The sequence below is a fragment of the Camponotus vicinus genome, unplaced genomic scaffold (assembly GCF_025532165.1).
Source record: "Camponotus vicinus isolate PSW18456_S1 unplaced genomic scaffold, iyCamVici1.0 SCAF_14, whole genome shotgun sequence".
NCBI lineage: Eukaryota > Metazoa > Arthropoda > Insecta > Hymenoptera > Formicidae > Camponotus > Camponotus vicinus.
This window is the reverse complement of record NW_028141950.1, coordinates 14,060,001-14,080,518: the sequence shown is the minus strand read 5'-3', so window position 1 is coordinate 14,080,518 and position 20,518 is coordinate 14,060,001. Positions and strand designations below refer to the sequence as shown.

At 32.3% G+C, this 20,518-nt stretch overlaps 2 protein-coding genes and 1 long non-coding RNA gene across 18 annotated transcripts in view; 1 reads left to right on the top strand and 2 right to left on the bottom strand.

Annotated features, from left to right (window-relative positions):
• Positions 1-642: 642 nt before the first annotated feature.
• LOC145965435 (uncharacterized) lies at positions 643-2,929 on the bottom strand. Of its 3 annotated transcripts, none has more exons than XM_083088974.1 (5): positions 2,777-2,929; positions 2,178-2,600; positions 1,854-2,016; positions 1,674-1,750; positions 643-1,588 (listed from the first exon to the last, which is right to left on the bottom strand). In XM_083088974.1, exons 2-5 carry the CDS (start codon positions 2,389-2,391, stop codon positions 891-893), a joined length of 1,152 nt encoding a protein of 383 aa, XP_082945100.1. In that variant the 5' UTR covers positions 2,392-2,600; positions 2,777-2,929; the 3' UTR covers positions 643-890. The 3 variants fall into 3 exon arrangements, with proteins under 3 accessions (XP_082945100.1, XP_082945101.1, XP_082945099.1); XM_083088975.1 differs by having other exon boundaries at positions 643-1,225; positions 1,328-1,588; positions 2,178-2,926; XM_083088973.1 differs by having other exon boundaries at positions 2,178-2,929.
• A 1,870-nt stretch (positions 2,930-4,799) lies between these two features.
• LOC145965409 (uncharacterized) lies at positions 4,800-11,282 on the bottom strand. 8 transcript variants are annotated; one of them, XR_014436701.1, is made up of 5 exons: positions 11,234-11,282; positions 10,264-10,553; positions 10,000-10,184; positions 5,133-5,402; positions 4,800-5,054 (listed from the first exon to the last, which is right to left on the bottom strand). It is a non-coding gene; the product is annotated as an uncharacterized LOC145965409 (long non-coding RNA). The 8 variants fall into 8 exon arrangements; XR_014436700.1 differs by lacking the exon at positions 11,234-11,282 and adding an exon at positions 11,150-11,172; XR_014436698.1 differs by lacking the exon at positions 11,234-11,282 and having other exon boundaries at positions 10,264-10,716.
• A 2,063-nt stretch (positions 11,283-13,345) lies between these two features.
• Asx (transcriptional regulator additional sex combs) overlaps positions 13,346-20,518 on the top strand; it is a 12,546-nt gene continuing 5,373 nt past the window's right edge. Inside the window, exons 1-8 of one of the 7 annotated variants that reach the window (XM_083088228.1) lie at positions 13,346-13,483; positions 13,587-13,686; positions 13,890-14,153; positions 15,156-15,415; positions 15,536-16,648; positions 16,773-17,048; positions 17,452-18,306; positions 18,668-18,907. In XM_083088228.1, coding sequence (XP_082944354.1) covers positions 13,898-14,153; positions 15,156-15,415; positions 15,536-16,648; positions 16,773-17,048; positions 17,452-18,306; positions 18,668-18,907 — 3,000 coding nt within the window. In that variant the 5' untranslated portion in view covers positions 13,346-13,483; positions 13,587-13,686; positions 13,890-13,897. The other 6 variants (XM_083088229.1, XM_083088225.1, XM_083088226.1 and 3 more) reach the window with 6 other exon arrangements.

Below are 20,518 nucleotides of genomic sequence, written 5' to 3'. Positions count from 1 at the left end.
TAAAAATGATTAATTTTTTATAATTATTCTAATTACTCACAAATGTTTTTAATCACACTTCAAACATCTTCATACGAAATACAAACGATTCCATAAGGAGATTTTTGGTTGGCTGAAAAATTTCCAGCTAACTTAATACGAATTCAAAGTTGTGTTACCAAAGAGAAACTGAGTTCGGCAAGAACAGCATTTTAATATCGTTTATTATAATGGATACGAACGATTGTATTTATATCGCAATAATATCAGCGTGTTATAAAATTGCAAATATATATATATATATATATATATATATATATATATATATATAAATAAATAAATTATATATAAATATATATATATAATATATAAATAATATATATATATATATATAATTATATTAATATATATATATATATATATATATATTAATATAATTATATATATATATATATATATTATTTATATATTATATATATATATTTATATATAATTTATTTATATATATATATATATATATATATATATATATATATATATTTGCAATTTTATATATATATATATATATATATATATATATATATATATATATATTTGCCATGGCAAATTGATTATATTCGTAGAGGATGTAACAGGGATATGTCGTAAAAATGTATAATCAACTTGTTCTATAAATCTAATTTTATTTTATAAATGTATAATAAACTCTTTTGTATTACAAACCATACAGTATTTTCATTATCTGTCCTTTTATTTTAGTTTTTTCAGGTTCTGCGATTTTTTTTAATTGGCATGCAACAGTTTTACCAAAAACGTCGTCTTCATCTGTGACTTCAGAGGGTATTGTATTTTTTCTTTCTAAATGCGTTGTAACTGCTGAAGTTAATTTTAAAAAAGAATCTTCCATTTCATCATGCTGCGGATTTGCTTTTAACTTTCTTTGCTAATTTTTTCGGTATATTTGATAAGGAAGAGTCTTCAGATAGTGCTGCAGATTTCCCTATCTTTGATGAAGATGAAGAAGAGTAAACAGACAATACTGGAGATAATGCGTTATGATCACATTGTGTTGGTGAAACTATTTCGTTATTAGGTGATACTATTTTTGAATATGTAACAGGTGAAACTCGTTTCTGTTTTAATGGTGTTTCTGAAAATTCTACTGAAGAGAATGTTTCATTGTCATTATGTAATGCATATGGGCTATGCAGTAGAGAGAACTCATTGTTGCTGTCTAATGATGTTTCTGAAGAAGAAAATGGAGAGGTTAAATGTATTAATAGTGATTCATCTGCAGTATTTTCAATAATATGAAAAGAAATGGACAATTCTGAATGTTCAACTATACTTGTTTCCTCTGCAGATATAGGATTTATAGTACGTGGTTTACGTTGGTTACATATGTTTATCTCAGAAGCAGGAATATCAATGTTATGTGAACGGAATGTAAAGTCAGGACGGGAGTGTAATGCAGGTCTTGAGGAACTGCGAGAAACTTCCACTGCTGATGTGAACCCAGTCTTTAATATGTTAGATGATTTGTTGATCGTATCACACTCGTTGTATGTGGATCCAATATGATTCCTTGACACACACACATTTGAGGAACCTACAATTTAAATTATATTTAAAACAATAACCCACAATATTTTCCAAATTAATAAAATTATTAGCTGCTTACTAACTAAACTCACCTAATTTTTCAGTTGATACGCTGGTCCTGATCGAACTTGATTCTTTGGTAGTCAAATGTGACATATTTGTTATAGATCTGAATAAAATAACAAATCATTTCAACATAATAATATATTTTATAAACTTTCTTTTTTACAAATGTAACATAAATAAGAGAGTCTCTGGTAAAAGAAACTTACTTTCTACTCTTGACATGTTTAAATAAAAAATTCATCTGCTCATATAAGGGAAATTGTGATCTTGTCATACGTCCACTATCACTTCTGGTTTCTCTTTCTTGTAATTTTTTCTCACGAGAATATCGTTCGCGTAGTCTCGCCCATCTTGTCTGACAATCCGCAGCTGAAAGATATATAATAAAATAAAAATCTATTTACAAGCACATACACACACATTACAACTATACTTATACATAAGAAATATATTATAATTATTAAAAGATATGAAAACAGTCACACATATATGAATGTAATATTGGTATAAAAAAAGAATGTATCCTGTACCCGTCGCGTTTAAGATTTGTCCTATTTCTTCCCATGAATTATTTCTTTTTTTTATATCTTTAAAATCTCTTGATTGTTTATCATACAGATGTGGGTAACCTTTCACAAGATCCACCAACAGAGAATCTTCCTCTCTTGAAATTCTATTGTTATATATATTGCTTTCATCTTCATCTTCACTTCTTTTCGTAAAATAATTCTTATGATCTTCCATATTTTTATTTGCGATGCTCGGTAATAAACAATAATATTACACACGAACAGCACAACGTTCAAAATCAGCGCTAATAGCGTATTTCCCGAACGAACCAACGAACCCTTGATGATGAGAGGTTACGTATGGCATTTGATTGGTTGTGCACACGGTCTTACATACAGGTCTGGAAACTCCGGTGGTGGGGGAAGTCTCACTTATGCCTGTTTCTACCAACGTTTAACTTAATCTTAGCTTAACTCATTCTTTGTCTCTTTCTAAAAGAACAGTTAGAAGGAGACAAAGAGTGAGTTAAGCTAAGATTAAAGTTAAACGACGTTGGTAGAAACAGGCATTATGCCCGATTTCATCAACCGCGTTTAACTTTAATCTTAGTTCAACTCACTCTTTGTCTCTTTCTAAAGGAAGAATTAAAAGGAGATAAAGAGTGAGTTAAACTAAGATTAAAGTTAAACGCGGTTGGTGAAATCGGGCATAAGTATGGACCTAAGAAGATATGGATGGAGTCTGGAGCCGGGGCGGTGTGAAATTTGCGGTAAGGGGGGTGTATAGCTCTGTCTCTTTCCAAAAGCAACCTTCGGGTGTTTCCGTCGCATATCCGATAATGCCCGAAAGGTTATATATCCCATATTAGCTAAAGCCTACGGCACACGGTACAATTTTTCGTACTGGATTTGATAAGATTTAGTAAAATATTAGAAATGCTGCATTCTGATTGGTGCATTTTTAGTATTTTACTAAATCTTATCAAATCCAGTACGAAAAATCGTACCGTGTGCCGTCGGCTTAACTTTCGAATAAAAATACATGTATTTTTATTCGAAAGTTAGCTAATGGGATATATAACCTTTCGGGAATTATCGGATATGCGACGGAAACACTCGAAGGTTGCTTTTGGAAAGAGACAGAGCTATACACCTCCCTTACCGCAAATTTCACAGCCCCCTCGCACATATGAGCGCTTTAGACTCCATCTATATCTGCTTAGGTCCATGGGCATAAGTGAGACCTCCCCCACCACTAAAAAAGGCCTGAGTTTCCAGACCTGTATGTAAGACCGTGGTTGTGCATGGGCTAAATGCATAGAAATTTCGTTCTTATGGAATTTTTCGTTTACTATGGCCGGTATTCATAGTCCGTCCTTATATTTAAGATCGTCTTAAGAACCCATTCAACCAATCAAATAGCTGCAATGCGGTCATTGATTGGTTGAATGGGTTTTTAAGACGATCTTAAATATAAGAACGGACTATGAATACCGGCCTATGCACATGTTCTGCCTATGCTTATGTTATGCTCTATAAATCAATATGGCGATTTTATGTTCGATGCTCATTGGTCCAGATGGTCTTATGCTATGCATATGCAGCTATGCAATTTTGTGTGTGATGGCCTTAGTGGCCATCACACATGAAATTCCATAAGCACGTAAGACGTAAACGTAAGGAAATCGACCAATCACGGTCAAGTATTAGCCCCTCCAAGAGGTCAAAACTCGACCGTGATTGGTCGATTTCCTTACGCTTATGTCTTACGTGCTTATGGAATTTCATGTGCGAAAGCCTTAAGGGCCTGAACACAAAGATGTCGTAATTCGTATTAAGTTAGCCGGAAATTTTTCAGCCAACCAAAAATCTCCTTATGGAATTGTTTGTATTTCGTATGAAGATGTTTGAAGTGTGATTAAAAACGTTTGTGAGTAATTAGAATAATTATAAAAAATTAATCATTTTTACAGTATGTAGTTAGCCAACATAACTAAATATTAAAAATTCTCCTTATGAATCGTTTGTATTTCGTATGAAGAGTTTTGAAGTATAATTAAAAAGGTTTGTGAGTCATTCGTTTAATTTTAATTAAATTTTTTTATATTGTGAAGTTAGCCGGAAGCTATATAAAATGGACGCCGTCCTGTGATTGGTCGATTTGCTTATGGTAAATACTAAAATTTTCTCATGTGTACTGACTTTAAGTGTAAGCAAAACGAGCAAATTCTCTTTTGTAACTTTTAATCCATAACTAATTTATTATTAATTCCGCATAATCGCATAATATATCATGGATCGTGGATAAGCGTAGATAATTGAAATATGTTTTTCTACCAATAAATAAGTAAATCTTTTATAATTGTTTTATAATGTAGTCATCATTCAGAAAATGATCACAATTTGTGATTATGTATTTAATTGTTATTTTATATTCGCTTTCAAATAATAAACTATATAATAATAAAATTTATATAAAAAGATGGTAATATATGTAATCCAATTAATTATAATTGACAAAATAATTTCTTGTGAAAAAATAAAAGTAAAAAATATAGAAGAATTTTTTTTATAGCTTGTATAAAAAATCAGTTTTATGCTAAGTATATTATAATTTTCTGGACTGTAGTAATATTTAATATATAATTTTTGCTATATAAATATATATTTCTGATATAAAATCTATTTCTACAGATAGTAAGATCGGCTGAGTCATGTCACAGAATATCGGAAGGCTTACATCAAAATGCGAGAGAGAGGAGATGGCATATATCAATATGAATCCATTGCTGATGTTGTAAGAGCAAAAATAGATATCTCTGTAGATTTTATTATTTTTGCATCCGAAAACTTGAAAGTTGCCCATGCCTTATCGGAAGCCCTGGCGAAAATAAGAAACTTTATAAAGCGTTAACAACTGTTGAGTGAGGGTTTTCTGAAAGTTTATATGCTTTCAAACTTTGTAAGAGCACTTACATAACGCTGTTGGGTTTCGAATGCTTTCTGAACGCTTATCAAACGCTGTATATAATGTTGCATGAAAGTTTTGCAATGCTGAGGTAACATTTTTCAGAGTACGTTCAGTAAACGTTGATACATCTTCGTGTACAGAGTTTACTATCAGACTTTTCAAACGTTTAACAAACGCTTTTTGCAATACCGTTTTTTCACTTTCAGCAAATACTTTTTCAATGCGGCGAATTGTACGGCGTTTACACAAACGGGTTGGAAACGCCTAAGAAACGCCTAAGAAATGTAATAGTACATATGTATATAGAATATGCTTCCTCGCTTTGCCGCTATGCGGCGCTGCATCAAATTAGCTAACTCGTATTCAACTTTCCGTCATAAAGTGTATATAAAGAACTGATACTAACACGATCCGAAGTTTATTTTTTCTTTTAAAGACCGTCTACGATGGAAGTAATATGGAGTGGACGGTGGAGTAAGGCGTAAGCGAATGATTCTTTTCCATTTCGCATTACTCTTAGTCTTACTCCACCGTCCACTCCACCGATATTATTTTCATTGTAGACGGTCCTTTAGTCAGTTTAATTTAATAAACTGATTTAATTTAAAATAATTTGTTTAATAATCTGGATCGCTTGTTGGGATTCAGAATATGGAACAGATTATTTGAAATTAAACGGATAAATGGGGGATAGCCTATTTATTGCGTATATTAAAAATAAAATATAAATAAAAATAAAATTATTCTTATGGCCGAGTGTATTTATATACTTTTATAAATGTCCAAGATATTCACTTATCAAAAATGAAAAAAGTAATATGTCTCGAAAGTTCATGAAATTTTCACATAGATTCCACGTAGATTCTAGTACCGTTTTTGAGCGGATTATCCATTCGAATATCCACGTGGATTCAACGATATTAATCTACGTGGTAATAACGTGGATTTCACGTACTGTTTTTGTCGGGTAATCGCTTAATAGAGGATGCACGCAGTTTCCAAAGATGAAATTAAACACTTAATAGAGGATCTATAAATGTTTAAAGAACTCTTTGCATACGCCATGTAAACGCTATGCAAACTCTCAAAAACGCTATGTACAAACGTCTTTCAAACGCTGCAGTGTTGCAATTTTTGTTCTACAAACTCTTTACTAATCGTTTTTAAACTCTCGACGAACTTCCACAAACGTTCATGTAAACGCCAAACAATCATTCATGAAACGTCTCATTTTTGCCAGAGTATTTTATCACTATTCCTCTTTACTTTAACTTATTGGCAGTTTTTGTATACTAGTACTCGTCACTCGTTGATACTTGATTATTCAGATTGGCAATACGATTGTTATAAGGGCCTGAGCAGAATGGCTGCCTTATAATTTTAAGACTATGTTTTATGCCTTAAGTCTTTGTCTTACCATCAGCCTTAAGGCCATGGCACACAAAAAAACGTAAGCAGTGAAACGTAGTCAGTAAGCATTCCGATTGGTCGATTTCCTTACTGACTACGTTTTACTGCTTAAAAGCCATCACACACAAAATTGCATAGCTGCATATGCATAACATAAGACCATATGGACCAATGAGCATCGAATATTATGTTATGTAAGTCAATATGGCGACTTAATACTCGATGCTCATTGGTCCATATGGTCTTATGCTATGCATATGCAGCTATGCAATTTTGTGTGTGATGGCCTTTAAGGGTCGTCTACAATGGCCGTAGCATAAGGTTGTAAGGCCGTAGTCGTAAGAAATTGACCAATCCCAGTTGAAGTTCAGGAGAATAATCAACTGTGATTGATCAATTTCTTACGACTACAGTCTTACAACCTTATGCTACGGCCATTGTAGACGACCCTTTACGTATTTTTGTGTGCCGGGGCTCTAAAGGGGGAAGCAGATAAAATTGCAGGAGCGCATAACCATAAGCATAAGAAAATTGATTGGTTCATTGTCTTATGCATATATTTGTGGACCAATCAATTTCTTTATGCTTATGGTTATGCGCCTATGCAATTTTATGTGCTTCCACCTTTACACCGAATCCAATTTTTGGCGAAAGAAACGCTGATGTATGTGTATTAGTAAGCGTATCGTACAGTGTTGTTCAAGACATAGGATAGTGTAGGTTGAAGAGGCATCAAAGTTTTAATAAAATTTAAATAACGATCAAATCTTCTTCCACTTTTGCCATCGTTTCCAAATAATTATTAATATTAAGGATCCATTATTATATACTTTTCTGTGGGTTAAAACCTCTGAATTACTTTCTAAATATGTATAAATACCCATACAGCACAGAAGCTTGCATCAACATTGCTGCAATGTTACAACATTAGCAGTGTAATGCTGCAGAAATATTGCAGACATTATTTTGTAATATGAAGCGTCGTCTACAATGGCCGTAGCATAAGGTTGTAAGGCCGTAGTCGTGAAGAAATTGACCAATCACAGTTGATTATTCTCCTGAACTTCAACTGGGATTGGTCAATTTCTTACGACTACGGCCTTACAACCTTATGCTACGGCCATTGTAGACGACGCTTTACTTTGGCAATGTTGCAGCAACATTTTAACATAGCGAAAATGTATAACATGTGTTTCTTTACTTGCCGCTATGTGGCGACACCAAACTTAACTAACTCATTCGAATTTTCATCTAAAGTGGATATAAGGCCTACAAAGGACTAATGTAGTAATTACGTATATTTCTTGTCTTGTGTCAGTTAACTTTCTGATAAACTGACTTGATTTATTTAATATTCTGAATCCTAATGAGGGATCTAGATTATTAAACAAATTATTTGTTTAATAATCTAGATCCCTCGTTGGGATTCAGAATATTAAACAGACCCGACAAAAACAGTACGTGAAATCCACGTTATTACCACGTAGATTAATATCGTTGAATCCACGTGGATATTCGAGTGGATAATCCGCTCAAAAACGGTACTAGAATCTACGTGGAATCTATGTGAAAATTTCATGAACTTTCGAGACATATTACTTTTTTCATTTTTGATAAGTGAATATATCTTGGACATTTATAAAAGTATATAAATACACTCGGCCATAAGAATAATTTTATTTTTATTTATATTTTATTTTTAATATACGCAATAAATAGGCTATCTCCCATTTATCCGTTTAATTTCAAATAATCTGTTCCATATTCTGAATCCCAACAAGCGATCCAGATTATTAAACAAATTATTTTAAATTAAATCAGTTTATTAAATTAAACTGACTAAAGAACCGTCTACAATGAAAATAATATCGGTGCAGTGGACGGTGGAGTAAGACTAAGAGTAATGCGAAATGGAAAAGAATCATTCGCTTACGCCTTACTCCATCGTCCACTCCATATTACTTCTATCGTAGACGGTCCTTAAAAGAAAAAATAAACTTCGGACCGTGTTAGTATCAGTTCTTTATATACACTTTAGGACGAAAAGTTGAATACGAGTTAGCTAATTTGATGCAGCGCCGCATAGCGGCAAAGCGAGGAAGCATATTCTATATACATATGTACTATTACATATTTAGAAACATACAGATATAATCTTTTTTTTAGCAAACTTTTTTATCTTTCTGAAAGATTTCAGAAATATTGCAAATACAATATTATATAAAATATAAATATTATAATATTATAATATAAATATTATAAATATTATAAAAAACATGATGCAGGTATATTTCTGAAATATTTCAGATACAAAATTACAATTGAAAAATTTTAATAAAATATCTTTTAACATTACAATATTACCGAGTCGTTGAATGATTAATCATAATTTCAATAGAAATATCCACATGAAATCTACATTGATATTTCGAGAATAAAGTACCTCGATGTAATAATGAAAAAAGAAAGTTGTATCCACGTAGATAATTCGTGGATAAATCTGCATCCACGTAAGCCACGTAAAATACGTGGATTCGACGAGGATGTGACGTAACTGTTTTTGTCGGGGATTTTTCTTCATTGAATGGGTAAATGGGAAATAATTCATTTACGTTTGCACGTATTAAAATATTCTGGTGTATGTAAAATAATTGTATAATTTTTTGTGCCTAATATTTTTCGCGTGAATTTATATATATTATTTTTCCCTTAGCAAACTCGCCGTTATTGTCGGTCTTAAAATGTAATCTCAAGCTAAAGCTAAAATAGTACAATAATATAATTAAATTTTATGTGATTGCTATTCTAGCTTCAGCTTGAGATGCGTTTTAAGACCGATAGTAACAGCGGATAGTTTGCTAAAGAAAAAATGTACATAAAATTCACGCGAAAAATATTAAGCAGAAAAAATTCAATCCGATCGTATACTGGTACATTTCTAAAGTAATATTACATATATATTTTACTGCAATATTGCTACAACGTTGCGTATTAATATTTCTGAAAGCGGACATTTTACAGTTGCTGCAACCTTGCTGTAATCTTGCAGCAACGTTTTATAACGTTTATGCAACGTTGCAATATTGCAATAAAACGTTGCCACAATGTTTCTGCAATCTTGTTGTGCTGTATGGGTACTAATATTCAAATTTTAACTTTAAATTTTAATTTTAACTAAATTCTTATAAAATAATTATTATTAATACAAAATTAATAATAGATTTAATTAATATTTTTTTGAATAGTGAGCCTACTGGTATCACTGATCGTCCTTAACATGGCCTTAACCCTAGTGAAAATTAAACGCTTCTCGAAGTGTCAAAGAAGCATAAACGAACAGAATAAACGCTTCTTAGAAGCTTCATTGACTTCCCATTAACTCTCCGCGATTTTAAATCTTCATGCATATTTCTCGAACGCTCCATAAAGTGTGTACGAAGCATTCCGTTACGCTTCCCTTACGTTTTAATATTTGATGTTTTCCTTTACGTTTCCCAAATGCTCCATAAAATGTGAACGAAGCACTCCGATACGCTTCCCACACACTTCAATGATTGACATTTAGAAACTCTTCATTTACACTTCCTAAACGCTCCATAAAATGTAAACGAAGCACTCCAATACGCTTCCCTGGCGAAAATAAGAAACTTTATAAAGCGTTAACAACCGTTGAGTGAGGGTTTTCTGAGAGTTTATATGCTTTTCAAACTTTGTAAGAGCACTTACATAACGCTGTTGGGTTTTGAATGCTTATCAAACGCTGCAGTGTTGCAATTTTTGTTCTACAAACTCTTTATATAATGTTACATGAAAGTTTTGCAATGCTGAGGTAACATTTTTCAGAGTACGTTTAGTAAACGTTGATACATCTTCGTGTACAGAGTTTACTATCAGACTTCTCAAACGTTTAACAAACACTTTTTCCAATACCGTTTTTTCACTTTCAGCAAATACTTTTTCAATGTGGCGAATTGTACGGCGTTTACACAAACGGCTTGGAAACGCCTAAGAAACGCCTAAGAAATGTAATAGTACATATGTATATAGAATATGCTTCCTCGCTTTGCCGCTATGCGGCGCTGCATCAAATTAGCTAACTCGTATTCAACTTTCCGTCATAAAGTGTATATAAAGAACTGATACTAACACGATCCGAAGTTTATTTTTTCTTTTAAGGACCGTCTACGATAGAAGTAATATGGAGTGGACGGTGGAGTAAGGCGTAAGCGAATGATTCTTTTCCATTTCGCATTACTCTTAGTCTTACTCCACCGTCCACTGCACCGATATTATTTTCATTGTAGACGGTTCTTTAGTCAGTTTAATTTAATAAACTGATTTAATTTAAAATAATTTGTTTAATAATCTGGATCGCTTGTTGGGATTCAGAATATGGAACAGATTATTTGAAATTAAACGGATAAATGGGAGATAGCCTATTTATTGCGTATATTAAAAATAAAATATAAATAAAAATAAAATTATTCTTATGGCCGAGTGTATTTATATACTTTTATAAATGTCCAAGATATTCACTTATCAAAAATGAAAAAAGTAATATGTCTCGAAAGTTCATGAAATTTTCACATAGATTCCACGTAGATTCTAGTACCGTTTTTGAGCGGATTATCCACTTGAATATCCACGTGGATTCAACGATATTAATCTACGTGGTAATAACGTGGATTTCACGTACTGTTTTTGTCGGGTAATCGCTTAATAGAGGATGCACGCAGTTTCCAAAGAAATTAAACACTTAATAGAGGATCTATAAATGTTTAAAGAACTCTTTGCATACGCCATGTAAACGCTATGCAAACTCTCAAAAACGCTATGTACAAACGTCTTTCAAACGCTGCAGTGTTGCAATTTTTGTTCTACAAACTCTTTACTAATCGTTTTTAAACTCTCGACGAACTTCCACAAACGTTCATGTAAACGCCAAACAAACGTTCATGAAACGTCTCATTTTTGCCAGGGTTCCCGTACATTCAATGATTGACATTTTAGAAACTCTTCACCCACATTTTTTCAACGCTTAAACACTGCACAAAACATGTATGAAATACTTTCCTTACACTTTAACAATTTAAAGAAATATTTTTAAGGACGTCAAAGTTTCGCGCGAGCACGCAAGGATCTGTTAGTTCGTTCGTTTACCGTTACGCGACGTGCGATGCACTATCTTTCTCGTATTTAAGTTTAGTTATGAAAATTATATAAAGTTTACAAAGAGTAACAAATAAGATTAAAGATATACTTCAATTTCATTTCTGATCTCGATGCAGGAGCTTCAGATATTAAATTGATTTTATAAGTCGGACAAGTAAATGTCTGGCGAATAAACGAAAATAATCCGTTTATTACCTATTTAAAATGTAAAGTGCAATATTAACGGTACAGTATAAATATAGTAGAGTATAAACATTTCATTCGTATTCGCCAATAAGTTTGATGACATTTCATTCTTTAAAAATTATATTAGATATTTCATTCATGTTTGTCGGAGAGTTCGATAACGTTTCGTTTACGTTCCTTAAGGAGTTTGATGACGCTCCGTTTACATTTGAAGGATATTTCGTTCACGCTTGTCGGAGAATTTGATGACGCTTTGTTAACGCTTTTCTAACACTTAATAGCCGCTTTCTTTACGTTCCGATGTTTCAATTTACGCCTTTTAATAGCTTCGTTTACGCTTCCGTCACTTTTCCGTTATGCGTCGTCTACAATGAGATTTTAAGGAGACTTAGGTCCATATTCTGAATCCTATTTTATCGATAAAAGTGCTCCTAAAAGCGGCCTGTAGCCAATCAGAAGGCTTATATGCCACTTTTAGAGGCACTTTTACCGATAAAAGAGGATTCAGAATATGAGCCATAAGGTGTAAGATTTAAGAAATTGACCAATCACAGTCGAGTATTCTCTTAATACTTGACTGTGATTGGTCAATTTCTTAAGTCTTACGCCTTAAGTCTCCTTAAAATCTCATTGTAGACGCCGCTTTAAGCGTCGTCTACAATGGGAGTAATATCGGTGGAGTAAGGCGTAAGATTAGGAATAAGCGAATGGTTTTTTTCCATTTCGCTTTACTACACCGATAAAACTGCCTTACTTCCTACTCTGACATCTTATTATATACATTTCGTAGGAAGTAAGACAGTTTTATCGGTGTAATAAGGCGAAATGGAAAAAAACCATTCGCTTACTCCTAATCTTACGCCTTACTCCACCGATATTACTCCCATTGTAGACGACGCTTTATATTAGATTTACTCTCCAATTCATGCTTTGTTAATGCTCGGTTTACATTTTATTTTCGCCAGGGAAGAACACATGTACTGTTTTAAAGTTAAAAAAAGTGAAGTAAATATATACTTCAATCTTTTTAACTTTATAAATATTGCACACATTCCGCTTCACACATACTTGTATGCAGAGCATCGGTTCCCCATGATGCATACTTTTCGAGACGCGTAGGTTACGAAGACCAATCGCAAATCTTCTTAACATTTTTATTAGAGTGTACAACGGAAAATCTAATCTACAATTGGTTGTATTTGTTACGCATTCCGCACAATATGCCCCATGTGAGAGTTCTATTTGGAATTGATCAATTGGCGACGTGGTCAATCGGGTGCCACCCGGGGCTGCGTTCCAAAATTCACTGCCAGTACTGAAAATCTATAGTTTACGTGACGTACACTATAGATTTTCAGTACTGGCAGTGAATTTTGGAACACAGCCCGGCCATTGACTATGCGCAGTGCGCCTCGAAAAGGATAAAAGCCCACAAAATTTGTTATTTCTCTCGGTGATGTAGTTCGGTCTCCTGGTTCTAATCTTCCCCTCATGTTACATCACGTGTTCTACGTCGTAAATATACACAATGAGGTATACACCTATGTGACGATCTGACGATGTTCCGCGGCATAAATATGTAAATATAGTATGGTCGAAAGAAGCGGAAGCTTTCTTACATTTTCCTGAATAGTATTATAATATGCAATTGAGAGAGTTATAACATTTTGTTGCTCAATGTAATTTCGTAGATACACGAACTTTCAAGCGAAATGACGTAAACGGTTTTCCAAGACTTTACATACCGTATCTCGACCGAAGTTTGATAAGAATGTCATTCAGTTGCCAATGGTGAGAAAAAGAAAGAGAAGGATAGAGATGTTATGTTTATATTACGACGAATAGAACACTTACAAATTTGTAAATTTAAAATATCTAAGAAGAAGGATGGAATGCGCCGAACGGAAGTATCTGTGTATAATTTAACGCTATGCCACGGCAATCTTACACCGCGTGCCCTGACATTTCGTTTGTCGACGATGTCAAAATTTTAGGTACTATCATGGACACAGATGTGGAGCTTGGCAAAAGTGAAGGGTGCGAAACTATCCCAGGCTGCTCCGGTTACTCTAGCATGGTGCACAGTAAGAAAGTTATTAAACATGCGTTACGACAGCAAGCCAAAAGGCGTAGAAAGAACACGACAATAGCAGCGGGCAATTCTCGCGCATTGCCTAGAATTGTTGTCAAACCATTACCTCCACCCCCATCAAATGATCCACCATCTCCGGTTAATAATGTACAGCACATCAATACTGGTAATTATAATACTGTGACATGTTTATTTTTATCTCTATTTTGTTTCTTATACGGAGCAAAGTGTTATTACAGATAATTTTTGAAAATTTATTTGTTATATCACAAGAAGGGGAAATTTGTAATATATTTTTCAAGTAACGATATGATAAATTCATGCATTAATATTGAATGGCAAATTTTATGATGAATCAATTTATATAATTTATATTCTTTTCATAAAAAAAACCATTAGTATTGCATATAAAAGAAAATGTACAATTCTACTGATTTATTACATGTATAATTTGTTAATACAATATGTATACATCTAATACTACATTCTAATACTACTTATATACTACTTACTAGGGTAATATATGTGTACATATATATATATATATATATATATATATATATTTCTTATATTACATTAGTATTACATTTATATACATTATAAAAATTATTTTTAGATACAATCATGCCAATTTATTAAATAGTCTTCTTCTTGTAATTAATTATTTATTTTGTATTATGATTTATTACTATTTTATTTTTGTGTTAGATAATAATAAATAAAAGCAGCAAAATGTAAAATAAAGAAATAGGGAAAAATGTTATAGAGTAACTGACTTATATATGCACATATATTTATTAACATATTACTTTTATGTAATAAATTATGCTGAATTGTCTGATTATGTCATAATTAGTATTATATATTATATATTATATATTAAAATAAATGTTTTTAAAATAAATTTTTAATTATGATACTTAGTATTTTTTGAAGCATAATAAATATATTTTTTATAAATATAAATTATTGCAATGTAATATAATAATGCTGATTTTTATTGTATAATTAATTGAAAACTATTATAAGACAATTTATTTTATTTTCTTATATATAAAATAGATAATAATTTTGTAAAAGACAATTTTATTTTTAATGACATGTGATATTCTTAATAATTGATAATTGAATGTATAATCTCAATAATGCATATTTTATATAAAAATAGCAGCGGAAGAACCTGCTGCCACAATGAGAGAAGTTTTGGCTAGTTTACCTGGATTTAGCTTGAAATCAGGCCGTAGACGATCTACGAAGAGATTGTCAGCAACCGCACAATTAGAAGCTGGTCTTGTAGATTTGGAATCTCCAGCAAGCATATTAGCAAGTACAAGCTTACGTGCTTTGTTAAATAGGCATACATTTCAAGGCTTACCTCCACTGTATCAACGAAAGCTCGCACAACTCTTGCCTGCTGTAGATAGACAGGTATTTTCTAAAATTTTTTAGTACTTCATAATATGTATCCGTTACTGAAAAACTATTTAGAAATTTTTTAAGTATTTTTTGTTAAAAATTAAAAATCATTCTGTTATCTGTCATTATTAGGATGCTGCAATCTCTGGATTAAACAATGAATTTTTTGCAAGAGCTTGTTTAGAATGGCGAAAACGTTTAGCAGAAGGAGAATTCACTCCAGAAAATCAACAACGCCTGAAAATGGAAGCAGAACGAGATAAAAATAAGCTAGATCCATGGAAAGTGAAACATTTTGAGCCAATATGGGGAGAGAAACGAGAGCCTAAACTTAAATCGACTCTCCATTATATTACCGAGTCACGTTCTAGTGGTGCAGTAACACGTTCAAGTTTAAGACTTCGTTTGGAATCGAATGTGGATATTTCTGCAGAACATGTTTATCCTATTGTAATGACAGGAGATAAAATCGATACTAATTGCAAGACCGAAATTAACATAAAGAATTCTGATAGTTTAGCTAATTCTGAAGAAGTGCAAGAAAATTTAATGGCTTTAGATTATAACACATTGTCAGATAATTTGACTGATGAGAAACACTTAAATGATTCCATGCAAGTGAATCCTGTAGAAATAATAGATGTTCATGAAAGTAAAACGGAAGAAATCGACCAGATCGCAGATATTTGCGAGAATAAAGATTTAATTGAAGCTAATGACATTGCAAGCCAAATTTGTCAAGATAACATCTCGAATGTCTATGAAGAAGAAACAGATTTTTCTTCCAATAAGAAAAATTTGCAGCCTGCAGAGAATAATGTAATTGAAACATTAGAGGAAGACACTGTACTGTTGCCTGATGGTAATTCATCACCTAGATCTAATGAACAGGTAGAACGTGCGTCACATACGTCTGGAGAATCAATTTCACAGTTATCCAATGAATATATATCACAAACATCTATAGATCAAATAGATCAAATCTCAAAAGAACAGATTTCACAAATGTCTAACAATCAAATTTATCAGATATCGGATTGCGAAACTACAAGTATCCTTGAAAGCTCATCACCGAAAGATCAAGTTAGATCAACAGATATTATTATAGAGGATACTAATTTGATGAGCAATGATCAAACTGAAACAGCACATGTTTCGCATGAAAATCCAACAGATAGTGAATCACAAATTCCGGAAGGAATGGAAATTGATAGTGAAACCTTACAGCGTATTCATGAACTCGAGGTAGATAAGAGTTTTAATACACTATGAGCTATTAACAGATTGTTAATATGTTGGTAATCTCGACAATTTTTTGCAAAAAGTAAAAATATGTTATTATTAAAGATTAATATTAATTATACTTTAGGTACGAGGAGAAATGCGCGAAATGTATGAAGAAATTTCGGGTTGCCCCGAAGAAATAATATATCCTATTCTTGAGGGAATCGAAATGACTTCAAACAATGCAGAAGTAACTGAACCGCAAGTATCTGGACAAACTGAAGATGCTAGGGGATCAGATGTAAACGCTGGTAATGAAGATGAAGCTCTTCGAGAAGCAAATAATTATGTCTGCTCTGAAATGTTAGAATGCAGTTGGACAGTAGATCCAACCATTAATAATATCAATAATAATAATAGAGTAAGTAAATATGATTAAAATAACATACATACATATACACAGTATGCACACACACACACATATAGATTAATTATATGTGGTAATTTATATAAATTGCAAATATATATATATTATTTTAAAAGTAGCTAATTTTTCGATATAAGCAACTTGTCAATTGAAAATCTAAATTTGAGTTTAGATTAGTTATACAAATCAAATTGTTCAAAGAGGAAGATAGGAGAGATTAAAATTTAATACATAAGCATAAATAAGAAACAAGACACTAGTTTGTTTGCACTAAGTCATTAGTCACTTGTATGTGAAAAAAAATTGATAGAGTAGATAAGTTTAATATTAATTTTCTTGAATATTTAATGTTTTACCAAATGTTTTTATTAATTTATTTTCTTGTTTTTTTTCAAAGACACAAGAGGAGCTGCAAGTACCTTGGCCTTTGGTGGCAGCTGCTCTTGATGGATCTGTAGCAGCTAACATTACAGTAACAACACAGGATGAATGCAGCGAAACTTCTACAACCGATTCTACCACTGCTTCACAACAATTTATTAATACGGATACCAATGTAGAATCTGTTAACTGTATCCAATTACCGGTTGTTCAAGGAACTACGTTTCAATCAGATGGTTTGGCCATCAGTACGCCAGGAAACAGCTGCATTATGAAGAGCTTGCAATCGCAAAGTCCACCGATTATCACATTTCCACAATTACAATCTATCAGATTTGTACAAACCAGTTTTAATCCAGAGCAAGATACTACATCTTTACTCACAAATAACTCGCCTACAATCTCAGCGCAGCCTCAACAAACTACTACCGCGCAAATAAATATGATACGAACACAGGATACCATCACCCAAATAAATACTCAAAACAATAATACATGCAATAATGTAAATCAGAATGCCATTGCGACGCAAAGTCAAGTACAAAATACTCTATCAACTACAATGGGAATACAATCTCAGACTCGTGCACAGAATGCAATTGTTATACAACATCAGACTGCTGCTTCAACTCAATCTCGACAAATTGCAGCTGCTGTGCATCAACAACAGCAACCACAGCAGCAACAACAACAGCAGCAATATGTCGGATCATCGATAACAATTTCATCGCGACCATCGCGCGTATCTAATCAAAGCAGCCAAAGAAGCTCCAGAAACAATAAAGAACAAGGAGGAAATAGATCAAGAAGTTCTACAAAAGAGCCTCCAGGTGCTGTCAATTTGGAACGCAGTTATCAGATATGTCAAGCGGTAAATTAACTTAATATCCAAACGACAATTTTATATATATATATATATATTTATATATATATATATATATATATATATATATATATAATTTCATAACGTCTTTTATATTACATTACACACACACACACGCACGCACACACACAGACACACACATATACACACATGCATACACATACATGCATACATGCATACACGCGCACACGCGCGCGCGCGCGCACACACACACACACACACACACACACACACACACACACACACACACACACATATATATATATATATGATATTATGAAATTATAAACTTATCAAGCGTGCAACATTTGCACATTGATAAATAAAGAAACATATGGTATTATTTTAGGTCATACAAAGCTCACCAAATAGAGATCAATTAAAAGCTCATTTAAAACCACCACCTAGTCTACTCGCAAGAGGAGATGGTGCATTCACAACCAGTAAATCTGGTGGACGCACCGTGACAACTGTCAAACCTCAGAAAACGCAACAAGTGATACAACATAACAAACAAGCTCAAAATAAAACACAAGCAGTTATGTTGAGACATGTATTTGCTACAGCGCGTCAAGCTACATCAACTGAGGTATATAGCATATATTAACAATGTTAAATTATATTTAGATATTTACTTGTGTTTTTTTTGTGAGGCACTTGAAATTTGCATTAAGGGTAAAATATTGTAATTTATGTTATGATATAATCTTCTCATAAATCTTCTCGTAAATCTTCTCGTAATATTTTCATGTGAGTTATGCAAGTAAAACAATTAGTATTTCTAAACAACTTGTAACTTGATAAAAAAATCTTAAGAAAAATTATAATAAATCAAGAAAATATATCTAATAATCATGATAAAATAATTTTCACTATAAATATAATTTTAATTCTCGAGATTGCCTTTTAATATTTTTCTTGTATGTATTGGATATTTGAACATACTTGCATACTATTTTATTCTTTTCTGTGTGTACAGTGCTAATCTTGCGGGTCGCTTGTGATGATCTCTGTATCATACAGGTACCTAAATAAACAAATCTTTACATTAGTTGTGGGTTTCTAATTGTAGTAGAGAAATAGTGCGACTTTAATTGTCAGAGGCAATGACGGTAGCGAGAAGCGTAAAAAATTTTTTTATGTATAAAAATGTGATAAAAATAATGATTAATGTATTATATTACACAACCAGATAGGCTTTAAAAAGAATACCGTGATTGAAACATTATAATTGTATTATATATATATATACACACACACGCACGCACACACACGCACACACACACAGGGTGTCCCATTTTAATCGATCACCCAGAATAACTTTTTTAATTTTGATTGTAGAAAAAAACGTTTCAGACAAAAGTTATATGGTTTCAAGGGGGACATGAGACGGTGCCATTAGTTTGACCTTGAAGAGTCAGCTGAAAGTCACGTGAAGGTCACCTCCAACTTTTTAAATAGGACACCCTATATGCTTTTGCATATTCTTATAGCTCATCTCGAGAGCTTTTCAAAACACTATAATTAAACATTTTTTCATTAAGTACTTTTCGAGTTATGAGGCTTGAAATAATTTCTTAATTTTACATAAACCATAAAATATCTAGTAAAATATTCATTTTTCGATTATCTTACCTTAATACTTTTATGTACAAAATAATGAGAGTAATCAATTGGTGTAAAGAAAACATACAGTTGTTTTTAAGAAAAAATATGTAATTTTTAATTGCAAATTACATTTTTTTTTTCGAAACAATTATGTGTTTTCTTTACACCAATTGATTCCTCTCATTATTTTGTACATAAAAGTATTAAGGTAAGATAATCGAAAAATGAATATTTTACCAGATATTTTATGGTTTATGTAAAATTAAGAAATTACTTCAAGCCTCATAACTCGGAAAGTACTTAATGAAAACTAACTTAATTATAGTGTTTTGGAAAGCTCTCGAGATGAGCTACAAGAATATGCAAAAGCATATAGGGTGTCCCATTTAAAAAGTTGGAGGTGACCTTCACGTTACTTTCAGCTGACTCTTCAAGGTCAAACTAATGGCACTGTCTCATGTTCCCCTTGAAACCATATAACTTTTGTCTGAAACGTTTTTTTCTACAATCAAAATTGAAAAAGTTATTCGAAAAGTTATTATTAAGTTATTAGAATGTGCAAAAATATATAGGGTGTTCCATTTAAAAAATT